Source organism: Polypterus senegalus, chromosome 11 (assembly GCF_016835505.1).
Source record: "Polypterus senegalus isolate Bchr_013 chromosome 11, ASM1683550v1, whole genome shotgun sequence".
NCBI classification, from domain to species: Eukaryota; Metazoa; Chordata; class Cladistia; order Polypteriformes; family Polypteridae; genus Polypterus; species Polypterus senegalus.
Window position 1 is genome coordinate 6,352,966 of NC_053164.1, and position 15,425 is coordinate 6,368,390.

The following is a 15,425-nucleotide window of genomic DNA, read 5'->3' on the forward strand; positions in this document are numbered from 1 at the left end:
CAATGCTTACTCGACAATTTAAATTCAGTTGTTAAACTATAAGAAACATCTTTTTATTGTGGTAAGAAACGCCATGTGGACACAGGGAGAACATGCAGATCAGATTAGGTTAGGACTCAAGGCTAGCCTCCACTGATTGTGTCATAGTAATAAATCATAACTAATTGTAACTAAACAGATACATTTCTTGTTCATTCAAGGATTTTCTTTTCATATTAACCCTTTAAACCGCCGGAACCAGCTATAGTCGATACCAATGCAATTTGCCAGCACGCCGGAGCCGAGTATATTAGGTGACAAACATTTGGCGACGTACATTCATTGAACCGCAACCAGCTAAAGTTGTTTCCCAGTGCAATTTCCCAGCATGCCGGAGGTGAGTATATTCGGCGATGTACATTCCTTAAACGCCGCAACCCACTCTGTTCAGTTCCCAGTGCAATATGCCAGCATGCCAGAGCTGATCAGTCCGTGCCGTACATTCTTTGAGCAGCCAGCTCATGACCACTGCTGGCCCTCCCCTAGTGAATCAGCATCACTGCCCCTGAGATTCAGCCACTGCCCTAGACTAGCCTGCCAGCATCGGTGTTGGCCTCCATGTGTTCGCGTACAGCCAGTTAAAGCGCAGTTGGCTCAATGATTTACTGAATTTCATCAATGGCGTCAGTTGCACCTTCTACATATAATAATAGATTGTTGCATTAGATTTTTTTTATTGTTTTTACAGTACATTGGCAGTGTGTAAAATAATCAGTGTTGCAGTAGTTGTGATGCTCTTTGCATGAAAAAATATGTGTGCTCCATTTAAATTTCACTATTTCTTGGTGAATCGTGACATTTCCTTAAGAAGTGCAGCAAAAAAGTATTTGGTGTCCAGGGGTGCATTAACCAAGTATGTGGCAGTTTAAGGGTTAAACATAAAGCTTCCCAGGTTCCTCTGGCCTCTGGACTTTATTCTCGTTGCGTTAAAAGTTAATGAAAAAATAAAAATAATATTAACACATTTTATTTATATAGCACCTTTCCCATGCTCAAGGCACTTCACAGAGTCTTAAAAAAAAAAAAAAATAGTTAATTAGAATCATTAATGTATTACTTGCTGTATTGCTGCTACGCCATTTCAGGCTCTCATCATCTAGATGCTATCAGCAGTTGCTGGAGACATAATGAATTATTAACTGTTGATTTTCTTATTATTGTCCGGAGTAGGAGTAGTGTAAAGGGGGAGTAAAGGTGGTCTTGAAGTATAATGAATTATCAACTGTTGATTTTCTTAATGTGCGGAGTAGGAGGAGTGTAAAGGGTGAGTAATGGTGGTCATTGTATTATAATAAATTATCAACTGTTGATTTTCTTATTATTGTCCGGAGTAGGAGGAGTGTAAAGGGGGAGTAATAGTGGTCTTTGTATTGTAATGAATTATTAACTGTTGATTTTCTTATTAATGTGCGGAGTAGGAGGAGTGTAAAGGGGAGTAATAGTGGTCTTTGTATTATAATGAATTATTAACTGTTGATTTTCTTATTAATGTGCAGAGTAGGAGGAGTGTAAAGGGGGAGTAGTGGGGATCTGAAGTATGGCTCTTTTGTTTATTCTGGAATTTGTTTTTTTTGCCATTTGACTGTGTATATTGTTATGTTGATGTTTCTTCTTATGTTTACAATAAAGGTTATTTTAAAAATTAAATTAAATTAAAGTCATTGTCTACATTTCTAAAAATTAAGATCTTTCTACATTTTGCTTCCCACTTGAATTTCTCTGTTTACAACCTGACATTCCTTTAACTTACAATACTCAGTTTTGTTTTGGTTTTGGTGTTTCTCTCACAACTTTCCTTCTGGTTACTTACACGTCCCGACTGTGCGATTTTTACATTCTATTGTTCTCCAGGTCCTTTCCTTTTCTGACATTGACAGTCAGCAATACAGATTTTGAGACAACTGCATTAACCACTGTTTTGTGGATGCAGCATGAAGCACATTTCAGGAAGTCAACGCCTTCTTTAACACTTTACACATTCCTGGTGCTAACATCACTCGTCATTCCCTGTATGGGGTGAAGCTCTATGAAACACTGACTGAGCGATTTTGTTGCACTGTCAGTTATGGACTTGCTATTTCAAAAAAACTTTTCATGTAAACTCTGCACTGTGATCAAAGGGGAAGAGTGTGGTAGCCGAACAATCTGACAAGACTTCAGCAAATTCAAACATCAGAACAATTTTGATGAGAACACATCATTCAGACTAACAAACCCACAGACAGATCTTATGCATCTACTTTCTGTTGTATTCCCAGTGCTTCCATGATAGGCTTCACTCTCCTTAACCCTGAATTAAGAAGGTCTGAAAAACGCTGTGATGTAATTGAATTCCTTTGATCTTCTTGACAAACTCTGAATTCCCTTCATCCTGAATAAATCTTTTGCCTTGGCGAGGGCCGCTGAAAGGAATTTTTGCATAGCCTGTGTAATGCAGGCTGCCTGAATTTGCTTAAAAACAAGCTTTGTATTTCTGTTTTGCAGTGTTTTGTGTCATCCTTACTAACTTTGCTCTCTCTCCTATTACAGTCTTAATAATGCACTTAGTTCTTAGGTGGCAATTCAGGGAGTTTGAGATGATCTTCGATGTAGGATTCTTTCCAGGATATTTCGTTGGGAGTTTTTGGGACTCTCATATCTCATTTATGTATGATCTGCATATTAATGATAAGCAGTCGCTTTGTCTAATGGAAGGAAGATGTAAAGCCTTACATCAATGAACATGAGGAGGTCTTTTGTTGCTGTTCATATCTCGTAGAGGGCCATGCAGAAGTTACCATGAGCTATTGGATGATGGCACAGCTAGATATGCTGGAAATTAAGGGAGCAGTTGTGGGACTCTGTAACAAACTACCGAAACATGGAGATGAGGCAGAAACCTCAACAACTTTTAAGAAGAATCTGAATGAGGTGAGATATTGGGACAGCTTAGCCATTAGCTAAACAAATGAGCTTCATGGGCTGACTGAATGATCTCCTCTTGTTTGTAACATTTCTATTGAGCATCTCTGTAAGGTATGAGAGGGACAGAGAGGATGGGAGCATGCGCTGATTACAGCACGTTTCTGCACCCACCACATGATGAACCATCAGGATTGAGATCTGAGGGCAGCGGTTGACACCTCAACACCACACTGAAGTGTGTGAGGTTTTTTACAGTGGCTGGAGTGCCAATCCTGCGACCAACCCCTAGGGTTTCCCTGCAAGTTAGAGGACCTGCTTGCAGTGTTGGATGCAGATTAACGTCATACCCAGTTCAAAGCAATTACAGGTTAAGGGCCTGACAAAGTAGAGTCACTTCTGCCATTTAACGGGATTCAAACCTTCAGAGCCACCACTCTGTCTGTAAGGTATGGAAATCCATTTTCCCCAAAAGGAGATAATAATATGGTCTGCTTCTAAATTCTTATTGGTAGGAAATCCGCATGGAGACAGGAAGAACTCCACAATAGTCAAGTTACAATTGAAAGGGTGGTGCTCTAGAGATGTAAAATAGCTGCATTAAGCCCTGCTACCAACCCATGTGGATTCACCTGACTCTTCCAGATCACAAAGTAAACCCTTAGAGATCTTACAGCTATTATCTGACCTATTCACTGTTGTTATGCCTGACAAATGTCTTCCAACTCAACAGGGTTGGTTCCTGTCCTTCGACCAGTTCTTCCTGGACAACCTCCACCCTCCTACTACTCCTCCTCCAAAGTCGATTTAGGGTGTCAAGAAAATAGACCACCCTGCCCTACTAATGATAGCTCAACCTAAGAAATAAATTGGGCCAGAAATGGACTTGTGAAAATGTTGGCTGTCAACTAGGAAAATTTTTAAAATTAAAGATCTTCTTGAAGATGTGAATTTTGGAACTAAGGTGGTTTTTCAGTCAAGAAGCTCTTCATTCTGAGACTCTGGAGCAGTGATAGTGTGTTCTCTGGAGTGACGAATCACACCTCACTAGGGAATCCATTCCCGGGAATTTGGGAATCCTGCATGTCATTCCCGGGAATTCCGGGCTCCCGTGGATGACACAGTGCACGGGCATCTCACATGTGAATGGTTTTAGAACGACTGGCACTTATTTTTAATAAAACTACTGCAATATGTTGACACCAATAAAAGGCTAACCTTATCTACAAGCAGTTCATGCTGTCATATAAGTACATGTATCTAGTTCAGGAGTGCCCACACTTTTTCGGCTTGCGAGTTACTTTTGAAATGACCAGGTCTACCTATATTAAAAATTTTATATATATATATATATATATATAATATATATATATATATATATATATATATATATATATATATATATATATATATATAAACTCACCTAAAGGATTATTAGGAACACCTGTTCAATTTCTTATTAATGCAATTATCTAATCAACCAATCACATGGCAGTTACTTCACTGCATTTAGGGGTGTGGTCCTGGTCAAGACAATCTCCTGAACTCCAAACTGAATGTCAGAATCGGAAAGAAAGGTGATTTAAGCAATTTTGAGCGTGGCATGGTTGTTGGTGCCAGTTACGGGCGGTCTGAGTATTTCACAATCTGCTCAGTTACTGGGATTTTCAGGTCAGAGGACAACCATTTCTAGGGTTTACAAAGAATGGTGTGAAAATTTGTGGAAAAACATCCAGTACAGCAGAAGACCCCACCGGGTACCACTCATCTCCACTACAAATAGGAAAAAGAGGCTACAATTTGCACAAGCTCACCAAAATTGGACAGTTGAAGACTGGAAAAATGTTGCCTGATGTCTGATGAGTCTCGATTTCTGTTGAGACATTCAAATGGTAGAGTCAGAATTTGGGGTAAACAGAATGAGAACATGGATCCATCATGCCTTGTTACCACTGTGTAGGCTGGTGGTGTTGGTGTAATGGTGTGGGGGATGTTTTCTTGGCACACTTTAGGCCCCTTATTGCAAACTGGGCATCGTTTAAATGCCACAGGCTACCTGAGCATTGTTTCTGACCATGTCCATCCCTTCATGACCACCATGTTCTAATTTACCCATCCTCTGATGGCTACTTCCAACAGGATAATGCACCATGTCACAAAGCTTGAATCATTTCAAATTGGTTTCTTGAACATGACAATGAGTTCACTGTACTAAAATGGCCCCCACAGTCACCAGATCTCAACCCAATAGAGCATCTTTGGGATGTGGTGGAACGGGAGCTTCGTGCCCTGGATGTGCATCCCACAAAACTCCATCAACTGCAAAATGCTATCCTATCAATATGGGCCAACATTTCTAAAGAATGCTTTCAGCACCTTGTTGAATCAATGCCACGTAGAATTAAGGCAGTTTTGAAGGCGAAAGGGAGTCAAACACCGTATTAGTATGGCGTTCCTGAAAATCCTTTAGGTGAGTGTGTATATATATATATATATATATATATATATATATATATATATATATATATATATATATATATATATATATATATATATATATATATATATATATAGCATAGTTTTACTGTCAAATAATGCAATGAGCACGCAACACGTGTTTTGCCCTTTATGTTGCGCCACTGCATGTGGTTCATTTATTTGACAACATGTAGATCAGGGTAATTACATTCATGGCATTTGTAGTCTGAATCACAATCTGATTGTATGGGTGCATGTGGGATGACCAGAGTGTTAGAAGAAAAGAGATCGAAGACTGGCCGCCCTGTATGTCAATCAAGTGGCAAATGCCATAGGGAGGATATATGATAGACTAACGTTTAAAAAATTTTTTTTAATGCAACGCAGTCTACCTGATCAGATACGGATACACTTGTTCTAAACAACGCCTGTGTTTGCCGTTACTCTGAAACACCACCATTTCAGCTTTTACTGGTGCAACCAGTCTCTTGTCATCATTCTGTGATAGCAAGTTTCTTGGCACAGATAATGCAGATGCAACAGACTGCCGCATTGCAATTTCAAGTTGCTGATCAAAGCTGTTGTCTGGCAGATGTCAATGAAGTCTGCCCTGTCCCGGCATTCGTGAGCTGTAGAGTGCAGACTCTTCCCAGTCCACTGTGCTCAGTCTTACTCGGTGCCGGGAGACTGACGACTGCTGCTGGTTGACTGAATTAATCTGCAACACACTACACCGTGGGCCAAAAAAACGTGCCTCTTAATTGTTTTCAACTATAACTTTGTTATTTCTTGATTGATTTTTACACTTTTACATGCTATATATGCAAGCTTGGTCATTCCCAGTTTCCCGGGAATTACAGCAGTTTCATTCCCGGGAATGCGAGAATGAAAAATGTCCAGGAATCCCGGGCTCCCGGCAATCGTACACCTCACTATCTCTATGTCTGATAGACAAATCTGGGCTTAGAGGATGCCAGGACAACGCTACCTTCTGGGCAGTATAGTGCCTACTGTCAAGCTTGGTGGAGGAAGGTTAATGGCCTGGGACTGTTTTTCAGAGTTTTGGGTTAAGCCCCTTGGTTCCATTGAAGGGTACTGTTAATGCTGCAGCATACAAAGACAATTGTGGATGGTCCTTTTCTATTCCAGCATGACTTTGCCCTGAGCATAAAGTCCATAAAGTCATGGACAAACTTGAGCAGCATGAAGAAAGCCCTGACTACAAACCTTCGGATGAAAACCTTACTTCACAAATGGTCTTTTGGTTGAAATGGCCACAACTTCTAACAGAAACACTCTAAACTGTTATGGAAAACCTTGTCAGAAAAGTGCAGAGTACTGTAACTACAGAGAGGGGTGTCGACTCCATATTAAACTTATATTACCTCGCTGATTCAGCTGACAAATATAAAAGCATCCAATGGACCCTATTATACCAGCTTGAAGATCTTGACTTTGCTGCCCTCTCCTCAAAGTTACACCATTTGCAGGAGAAGACTGACAGACTGAACACTTTTACCAAGCAAACAGGCCTCAAAACACAAGTGATGCACATAAATGCCCACCCTAGTGGACCTATCACAGTAAATGATGCTCCAGTTGTTCACATATCTTGACAGTCTTGTTAATAAGGTGTAAGAGATGGCCGGCAGCCCAGCCTGGCCGGGATGCCCAAGAAGTGGAAGGTACCTTCTTTAGGGCACTGTCTCCCCCAAAACACTAGGTGGCAGCTCCCCTGGGTTACAGAGTCCCACAGGGCACCATGGGACTGGGAGGTTTGTATCTCAGCCCTGTTGGGTGCTGCAAAGGGGTGCTGTGGAAGAACCATAGGGCATAAGGTTTCCCCCTGACTCAGAAGTGCTGGCAGATTACGTAAGCAGAAGGGCAGAAGCACTTCCGGGTCGGACAATATAAAAGGACCAGACCGACTTCACAGGGACAAGCCAGAATACATGCATTTCATGTGGTGTTCCACTTCTAAAAATGATCTGTGTAAGCATAGGATGTCAGGAAATGAGAGGCAAGAAATGCTGAGTACGCACTTAAAGCAGAAACTTTTTCCATGTTATAGTAATAATGACGTGAAGTGTATAATGTGTGAAGACTTTAGTTCAAATATCAAATAAACACGTGCGCTTTTATTCAATAATATAACCAAAGGAAAACAAATCATTCAATTTACATGTTGCTGTCAATGAATTAAAAACTCAAGTTCAAATGTCAATCGACAAAAATTCAATGTCTTCTTGGATGGTGCAGAGGTTAGAACTACTGCTTTATAACCATTAGGTTGCGGGTTCGAGTCCAGGTACTCCTAATTTTGAGTAGTGAGCTGCTATTATTATTACTATAATATAATAAAAAACATACATTTGATTTATTTGAGTCTGCAACACCCGTTCGATTGACATTTGAGCTTGGGTTTGGTTTGGTTAATATATATATACTGTATATATATATATATATATATATATATATATATATATATATATATATATATATATATATATATTAAAATTAAATTAAAATGTACTAAGCAGTTATTTTTCTTTCTTTTTAACATTTTCAACTTGATTTTCATTCTACTTTTACTAATTAGTGGGGCTGACACTAAAGTAGTTGCAGCCTTTCATGATTCAGTGTTGTTTGCCAGCATGTCTGCTCTGCTCGTTTTTAATTGTCATTATTAAGACACAATAAAGGGAGCAAACTGCACAGAGAAAGGGCAACATATAATGAAAAGAGAGATAAGCATTTAAATCTATAGCAAAAACAGACATATTCCTAAATGTCGTATAAATGTAAAAATCATGCTCTGGCACTTTTCTGAATATAGAATAAGAGAAGAGGAAAAAAAATAGCAGCTAATAAAATGTGATCAGTGTTATCAGGTGTTGGCACTGGTTATGAATCTGGTTGGGGGGTTTTGCACCAATTGTAATTCCACCATGGGTTCATGGGTTGGGGCTGTCGCTCATAGCTTTCCCTCTTGTGTCCTCAGATCAAAGACCGCAGGCTGGAAGTTTGCTGATGTCATTTTTGCTGATCCTTCGGAAGTGTCACCTCTTCTGCCCCAGGATCAGACTGAAGACGATGCCTCCTCACATCATTGCACCGGCACTGCTCTTTCTGTTTTGTTTTGGTATTTTTTTTGGCTTTTTCTGGCACAACACCTGCCATTAAATTAAATGGCTCCACAACACCTTTATAATTTCCATAAATTTATAATTTCCTTTTCCTTTCTAACAATACCTTGAGAGAAATTGCATTCAAATTGAATTAATAAGAGCAAAATGACATGGGGATGAACAGAAGCAAATAAATGAACACAACATTCAAGTCATAAAGCAGGTAGGGTTCAAAATACTGAAGGAGATGGAAAGATCTGTTCATTAAAAACTAAAAGTCAGAGTCTGAATAACAATCAAACCGATGGTGTGCCAACCTAGTGACACCACTGCCACCATTTTTTAAAGACAGGATATGCAGCAAAATAAATCGTTGGGCATGGCCATGCAAAGACTGTCACAAAATTTCAGCAATCAGAAAACACAACATGCTGCTGCCACAATAAAAAGAAAAAGTATTAACACCAACATAAACAAATAGTCCAGAAATAAAACAAAGATGTTAAAACCCTGATTCATTACAACCTACTACCTGGAGTTACAGAAAGCCCACTCTGTATGATGGGCTCCAAAGTATCAGAACACTCATTATTGGCATGGCAGTTCTTTTCTTGCCTCAAGATATTCATTAAGTTTTCTTAGAGATTTATTCATTTAATTTACCTCTTCCTTTGTAACAAGCTGTGATACCAACTTGCTGACACAAGTGAATTCCATGAATGAAACAAAAAACGTTCACAAAATAAATGAAGAAAATATTTCACATAAAACAAACAATTTTTTTTTTTTTCATTTAATCTGGTCAATATGATTAAGATAATAGTGTTCGCCTCATCTAATATGGCTGACATATTCTGTGATAGATAGATAGATAGATAGATAGATAGATAGATAGATAGATAGATAGATAGATAGATAGATAGATAGATAGATAGATAGATAGATAGATAGATAGATAGATAGATAGATAGATAGATAGATTTTGTTCTTACCTGCAGATCCTTCTGGGCTTTTCATTTCCTTACAAGACATAGAAGATCGCCTTGTTAGATCAAAGCTAGTCCTTGATTTTTGTCTTTTCAGAGGTGACAAAATGTCCTCTGCAGTCATTTCTGATATCTGTGTCACCCTTTCACATTCCATGACTAGCGCCACAGTATTAGGGTCCTTCATGGCAGCACTTGAACTTGCCCCCGTTCCTCCTCCACTAGCACCACCTCCAGTAGCAGCTTGTATTTGCTCCTCTTGGTTCTCTGTCCCTTTAGAGGCAGAGCGGGTCACTTGTCCTGACTGACTCCCATTAGTCTGTGAGCAAACATTGTTGACTTTTGCCTTCCTCAGCTCCCCTTGGTTGCTATAGACTTTATAGCGGATCATTAGGATTATAATGAAGACCAGTACAGAGGCAACAATGATGCCTCCGATGATGATGATCATGGTTCCTCCCAGGAACTGGCTATGCATAGACTGGCACTGGCTATATTCTTGATCCGTGGTGAACTGCAGACAACCCACAACCCTAGTAGCAGTCAGAGAGGTGATCCCATCATCATAGACAGCCAGAACACAGAGGTCATACTCACGCCCTGAGATCAGGTCCTTAACCAGGAAATCTTGACTGGAGGAAGGGATCATCCTGAAAAAAAAATGGAACAGGTTTGGGAATTTGGTTTGATAGAGAGAGAGAGAGATTGGGAGAGTGCATTGATATCACGTATTGCCAAACCCACCACATGACAAACCACCTCAGGATCCCAAGTAAGCTCCCAAGTGCAGTCATGCTATTAGAGCACCACACTAATTCGAATGTAATGGTGTTAGTTTTTTTACAGTGGCTGGAGTACCAATCCTGCCACCAACCCGCAAGTTCTCCCTGCAAGATGGAGAACCTGCAAGAAAAATACATTTTGTAGTAACGTTTCTTATATGCCATGTGTAAGGTAATCTTGAAAGGCCAGTAAATGAAAGTCCCCTGTCCTTAAAGTTGAACAATTTAATTTACAGACTTCAGTACTGTTGTGATCATTTCACTCATTCCATGCAAAAGATCAAGTCAGAAGAAACCAAGAAAATAATCAACAAGGACTGAAACACAAAAGACAAGAGATATACCAAACAATTATACACAAAGATGAAATATATAACTGTAATTATTGCCACATGTGAGCACTTGGGGAGCATTTTGATGGCTTTATTTAGGTAAGACAACCAAACGCAGTACCAGGGTGAAAGCAAACACTGACCACCTCCTCTGTCTTCCCAACAGAACAGAGGTCGAGTTCCATGATGGACCATGATATCACTTCCAGAATAATTCCAGGTGACCTTACCTGCTCCACTCCAAGTGCTATTTACTGTAAAGATTGAAGGCACCAGAACCCGGCGTCCATTCAGTATACTGTGGAACCTCAGGTTGCAAGCATAATTAGTTCTGGAAATGTGCTCGCAATCCAAAGCACTCGTATATCAAAGCGAATTTCCCCATAAGAAGTAATGGAAACTCAGATGATTCATTCCACAACCCAAAACTATTCATATAAAAATGATTAATACAAAATATAAAGTAAAAATACATAAAACAATTTAACTTGCACTTTAACTTTGAAAAGAATCATGGCTGGTGTAAGTGAGTTTCTAAACTCTTGTGGGATTCCACCCAATGGGATGACACGTGGAAGAGCGTTCCAAAGCAACCGCAGGCTCCCAGCGCTGTAGCAGTTGACAGTAAAAGCGAATCCGAAAAGATCGTGGACATGCTATAAGCGCCTGCCATTGATGGGTGAAAGCAAGGAACAAGGAACATTATAAATGCGCAGGGCACAGTATTACTTGGCCACTAACCTGGACGTGATCCTGCCTGACTGCTGTGTCTGTGTATAGTTAGTGGCAGATCCCGCTACAATAAATATCCGCGCTGTTCCTGTTTCAAGCTGAATAAAGCTTGTGTCGCTAAAGTACTGATACTCAGCTTCGTGTTTTGGGGTGCAAGATAGGGACTCAAATGTTACAGCACACAAACGTGTTCACAATGCTATAGTAAACAGTATACGCTCGTAAAGATATTGACTATACGAGTGAGGCATGCCGACGGATGATTACCCACAATCCTGCAGCGAGAGAGAGAAGAACCATCAGCTCAGTTGTGATCGCGTGACTCTCAGCAGACACAGCGTAGACGTATTACTCGTATTGCAAGACCTCGCTCATTTATGAAGTCAAAATTTATTAAAAATTTTTACTTATCTTGCAAAACACTCATAAACCAAGTTACTCGCAATCCAAGGTTCCACTGTACACTTCTTTAGGTAAATGGAACTCCATGATAGAGAAGTTCATTTTCACGAGGAATGTGAGACGACATTCTCGTTATGAATCCTATTCATTTATTCTATTTAAGTTTTAAAACATGAGGGTGACCTATGAGAAGATGAGGGCAACCATTAAGAAGGAAATCAGGGAGGCTAAAAGACAGTTGGAGAGGAATATAGCAGATAAAGCGAAAGAAGACCTTAAGAAATTCTTTTAGTATTTTAGTAGTAAAAGAACAGTCAAGGAGGAGGTCAAGTGCATCAGGAATAGTAAAGGGGATTAAAAGATAAAGACAATGAAACAACGGATGCCCTAAACTTACATTTTTCTGATGTGTTTACAAGTGAATAAGTGGATAACCTCCTAGAGGTAACAGGGACTAAGGAGGTACTGAGGGATTTGGAAATTGTAGGGGGAGAAGTTCTGCTCAGATTAAATAGACTGAAATCAAAGAAATCACCAGGACCAGATAATATTTATCCTTGTGTTCTTAAGGAGGCAAGTGAGTACAGATATAAACCCTTAACACATGGTTTTAGGAAGTCACTGTGCACTGCAGAGATTCCGAAATGACTGGAAAATGGCAAATATCCCGTTATATAAAAAGGGTGACAGGGCAGATCCAAGCAACTATAAGTCAGTAAGCTTAACATCCATCACAGGAAAATTAATGGAAGGAATTATTAAGGATAAGATTGAGCAACACCTGGCAAGGACAGGAGTTATTAGGAACAGTCAGCATGGGGTCAGAAGAGGGAGGGCGTGTTTTACTAACATGCTGGAATTCTATGAGGAGGCAACAAAAGGATAAGATCAAAGTGGAGCAGATGAGATTATTTATCTGGACTTTCAGAAAGCATTTGATAAGATGCCACATGAGATGTGGGCATCAAACTAAAAAAAGTGGTAGTTCAGGGTGATGTTTTTAGATGGGTGCAGAATTGACTCAGACACAGGAAGCAGAGAGTTATGGTGCGAGGAACCTCATCTGAACTGGCCGATGTTAAGAGTGGTGACCAGCAGGGGTCAGTGCTGGAGCTGCTGCTATTTTTAATATATCTAAATGATTTAGATAGGAAATAATTAGCAAGCTGGTTAAGTTTGCAGATGATACCAAGAGAGGTGGATTAGCAGATAATTTGGAATCTGTTATATCATTACAGAAGGACTTGGATAGCATACAGGCTTGGGCAGATTTGCAGCAGATAAAATTTAATGTCAGTAAATGTAAAGTATTACACATAGGAAGTAAAAATGTTAGGTTTGAATACACAATGGGAGATCGGAAAAACAACACCTCATGAGAAGGATTTAGGAGTCATAGTGGACTCTACGCTATCAACTTCCAGACAGTGTTCAGAAGCCATTAAGAAGGCTATCAGAATGTCAGGTTATATAGCGCCTTGATGTGTGGAGTACAAGTCACAGGAGGTTCTGATCAATAACACACTGGTGAGGCCTCATCTGGAGTCCTGTGTGCAGTTTTGGTCTCCAGGCTACAAAAAGGACATAACAGTGCTAGAAAAGGCCCAGAGAAGAGTGACCAGGCTGATTCCAGGGCTACAGGGAATGATTTATGAGGAAAGATTAAAAGAGCTGAGCCTATACAGTTTAAGCAAAAGAAGATTAAGAGGTGACATGATTGAAGTGTTTAAAATTATGAAGGGAATTAGTCCAGTGGATCGAGACTTGTATTTTAAAATGAGCTCATCAAGAACACGGGAACACAGTTGGAAACTTGTTAAGAGTAAATTTCACACAAACATTAGGAAGTTTTTCTTTACACAAAGAACGATAGACACTTGGAATAATTGACCAAGTAGTGTGGCAGACAGTAAGATGTTAGGGACTTTCAAAACTTGACTTGATGTTTTCTTGGAGGAAATAAGTGGATAGGACTGGCAAGCTTTGTTGGGCTGAATGGCCTGCTCTCGTCTAGAGTGTTCTAATGTTCTAATCTGTTGAACCCTGGAGTCTGGTTTTCAGGCCAGCGACATAGTAATGTATACCCTTGTAGCAACACTACCAATGGAAGAACTCCATTTCCCAGCATCCCAAAGGGGATTACCCGCATAGGATGACTGAAACGGAAGCAAGAGCTGCTAGGGATGAAAGATGCCAGCGGGAAAGTTGGAAAGGGGAGCCTGGTGGAGCAATGAGAGATCGGAGTTTTTGTGTATCCTGTCCAACGTGTCGTCTGAAAAGTCAATTGTACCCTGGAACGTTTCCCGTTAGGATGAATGGACTGTCTCGTGCCTGCCTGTCGTGTGTATAGTGGTAGATTCATTGTTGTGTATCTTCAGAAGGAACACTCCTGCATAGCTCACCCCTCGACACTCAAGACTACCAGCAGGCGTGTTTCACCGGAAGCTGTTCTCGGGATTGTCACCTTCACATGAAACCATTTTATCCTCTTTTCTGTATTGGACTGTATAAGGACGTTGTTGTGAGTGTTTATTGTTGTGGTTCATTGTTGTGTTACAACTGTATCGCAGTATGGGGAAAGGGGAGGTTTGTCTGATTGTTGATGTTGTGTATTGGGATTTTACTGAATATAATATTTATTCTTTCATTGGTTTTGGGTCTCTGCTTGTGAGTGTGTACGGGTTGGGCCAAAGCTGGGTGCATCCCTGGAAACTCCACCAAAAAAATAAATCATAGTCTCATCAACGGTGTGAATCTTTGCGGCACCGGACCGCTACACCCTGTCACCAACGTGTGCATAGGGGACAGCTGGAGAGCTCAAGTGACTGCAGTTCTACCACTACTCCAGGGTTTGGCGCTATGTCCTAATGTCTTTCTATCTTCCTTCTTCTGCAGGCCAGTTGGTTGAGGGCTAGAACACCTCTGATGTCACTTCCGGTGTCCGTCCACCTGGACCTGTCACTTCCTGTCAGAAGGGTCCGAAACCAGAAATTCCACCATCTTGGGACAGTTCTGTTTTGAACTCAACATCAGCAGAGATGCTGTGTTTTAATTCATTTTTCTTTAATTGATTATACAGGTTGGCCAGCTTGCACCCCAACACTTTATTGTTGTCCTCTCTATCTGTTACACCCAAAAGGTCAGTATAACGGTGCAGACATCTAACATTTTAACTCTGTTTAACGGCCTGTGCATATCTATTAAGCCACATTACTGTTACGCTACTCCACTCTCTAAATCTTGCAGTTGTAAAACGATAGGGGTCGCTGTTGCCCCTTTAACTCCAACAGACAGATGCTCAGGACACAAAGTAAAAGCACCAAGAATTAGTTTAATACTTTTTCTTCTTGAAAACTGTGCCGTGCCCAAAGCACCACAGTCACAATAAACAGGCAATTAAATACAATAAAGAAGACAATTCTCTCTCTTTCTATTTCCTCTACACCTCCCAGCAAGCATTGTCTGCTACCTGGCTTGCTTGCTTGGTTCCCAGCAGTCCTTTACATAATCCTTGATCCGGAAGTGCTTCTGTCCTTATGCCCACATGATTTGCATGATTTGGAGAACTGCATTTTTCTTCAGTCCGGAAGTACTTCAGAACCCAGGAATTTGTAAAATTGTATCAATTTGACAGAGACAGAATAA

General features: G+C 40.3%; 1 protein-coding gene across 5 annotated transcripts in view; it reads right to left on the bottom strand.

Moving 5' to 3' along the window:
- LOC120538647 (leucine-rich repeat and fibronectin type III domain-containing protein 1-like protein) overlaps positions 1–15,425 on the bottom strand; it is a 561,847-nt gene that overhangs the window by 98,323 nt on the left and 448,099 nt on the right. For all 5 annotated transcript variants that reach the window (XR_005635489.1, XR_005635490.1, XR_005635492.1 and 2 more), the window contains exon 4: positions 9,539–10,182. Coding sequence is in view for 1 of the 5 variants with exons in the window: in XM_039768031.1 (XP_039623965.1) it covers positions 9,539–10,182 (644 nt within the window). In the remaining 4 variants the exon portion in view is untranslated. The remainder of the gene's footprint in view (positions 1–9,538; positions 10,183–15,425) is intronic.